Raw genomic sequence first — 1,934 nt, 5'->3', positions numbered from 1 at the left:
GCGCCGCAGCAGCTGCCGGCGCTTGAAGCGCTCGTCCCGGCTGGCGCTGTGGTGCTCGCTGGGCCCGGCGCCCGGGGATGAGCGGGTCACCCCTCCGCGGGGGGACGCGGGGTCGTGGATCAGCTGCAGCATCGGGGTGGGCGAGTTGGGCGGGGGGGTCAGGGGCCCCTCGCAGCTCCGCAGGGGCCGCAGCACCTTGGCTTGTGCCGTGTCGTCATCGCTCTCCTCCACCTTCCGCTTCTGCGGGAATGGGGGCGGCTGGTTAGCGGGGATGAGGTCTGGGGAAAGCTTTTCCTTCTCTTCTTCCCCAGGGAAACACCACAGTGCTGGGAGAATCTGCACCAGCAGTGCCCAGTGAAATCACAAAATGATCTGGGGTAGGTAGGGACACCTTCCACTAGATCAGGTTGCTCCAAGCCCAATCCAACCTGGCCTTGAACACTTCCAGGGATGGGGCATCCATAGCTTCTTTGGTAAATCTCTGCAGGGTTTCACCACCCTCACAGTAAGTAATTTCTTCCCCACAGCTCATCTAAGTACCACGAGGACCAGAGTCCACCCACACCAGCAACAAGCATTTTCCTAACCCCTTCTCAAAAGGGGTGTCCTTTGAGGTTGGGGGTGGCTTCCACTCTGTGCCTAACAGTCCAGTGTCTCTTACAGTGGGATATCACAGGATCGCATCGCAGCAGGATGTGCCCAGGCCCTCAAGTGCTGCACCCCTATGATTCTCATTCTGACTGATCACTGCCCCCCCCCCCCCCCCCCCCAGCCCATGCTGGTTGAATACATCCCTGGCAGGATGCAGTGGGAGGGGTGGAGGACACAGATCCTTGCCTTGCTCCTTACCTGGCCCTTCTCTGTGTCATCACCCTGGTAGCACTTGGGGCACTCCCAGCAGTTGGGGAGCTCATCATTGAGCAGCCCTTCCCCATCCATCTGCAATGAGAGGAGGGGGTCAGCAGCAGCCCAGCCCCACAGCAGAGCCCTCCTTTGTCCAGCATGTGCCCTGCTCACCTGCAGACAGCCAGGGTGAACGATCTCATTGCAGACACAGCACTCCATGAGCTTCTTCTCAAAGTCCTGCGAGTCCTCGTTCTGATCCACCTCCCCGCAAAGTGCACACGTGACCGAGTGAGGCAACCTGGGCTACAAAGGAAAGCAGGGCTGACACCAGGGCATGGTGGGACAGCCTTCCTCCTTTCCTTCCCTACGACCTGAACCATGGAGAAGCAACCAGCTATCCCTCAGGAATCCAATTGGGACTCACCGCCAAGCACTGCCGGAGGACACAGGACTGCTTCATGCGGCCGGGCCCGCCAAACTTCTTCATGTCCCTGCAGTAGTGGCACATGCCACACTCGCCCTGCATGCAGGCCTTGCATTTCCGGCACCGCACCCGCCTCCGCCGGGCGCCCGACACGATGGGAGACACCGTGGACCTGACGGGAGTGGGGCGTGGTGCTGGCTTCATGGTGTGCGGCTTGGTGATGGGGATGGTGGGCAGGCGCACCCGCAGCCGGGCCTGGAGCTTTAGCTGGCGACAGGGAGAGAGGGAACTGGGTGAGAGGAGGGGAGCGCTGCGTTCCACTGGGATCTGGAAGGCTCTGATCCCTGGATCCTGCACTACCACTGCGGATACTGTGCCAGAGAGCGGCTCTGCTCCCTCAGCGCTCCACAGCCAAAGGTGCCTGGATCAGTGCTGACCTGCCACTTCTCCTGGAGCACACTCCCTAACCCCTCACACCACCCCACACCCAGAGCTCCCCTTCCTCTCACCCCCTGCTAGCGCTCAAATGGGTCTGGAAAGGGCTGCTGAGTCCCAAAAGCATCCCACAGCATCCATGTTTTCCTACCAAAGCAAGGAATGACAAGGTCCACCCAAGCTGTCCTCTCTGTGTCACTCTGCCAACTGCACAAGGGCACAGCTCTGG

The 1,934-nt window shown here is 60.8% G+C and overlaps 1 protein-coding gene across 1 annotated transcript in view; it reads right to left on the bottom strand.

Moving 5' to 3' along the window:
* KDM2A (lysine demethylase 2A) overlaps positions 1–1,934 on the bottom strand; it is a 31,959-nt gene that overhangs the window by 4,430 nt on the left and 25,595 nt on the right. The window contains exons 13-16 of the mRNA XM_031065403.1: positions 1,271–1,537; positions 1,018–1,149; positions 850–939; positions 3–240 (exon numbers count right to left, since the gene is read on the bottom strand). Coding sequence (XP_030921263.1) covers positions 3–240; positions 850–939; positions 1,018–1,149; positions 1,271–1,537 — 727 coding nt within the window. The remainder of the gene's footprint in view (positions 1–2; positions 241–849; positions 940–1,017; positions 1,150–1,270; positions 1,538–1,934) is intronic.

This window comes from Geospiza fortis, unplaced genomic scaffold (genome assembly GCF_000277835.1).
Source record: "Geospiza fortis unplaced genomic scaffold, GeoFor_1.0 scaffold578, whole genome shotgun sequence".
In the NCBI taxonomy this organism is placed as follows: Eukaryota; Metazoa; Chordata; class Aves; order Passeriformes; family Thraupidae; genus Geospiza; species Geospiza fortis.
Note: the sequence above shows the minus strand (reverse complement) of the source record. Positions and strands in the feature narration are given on the sequence as shown.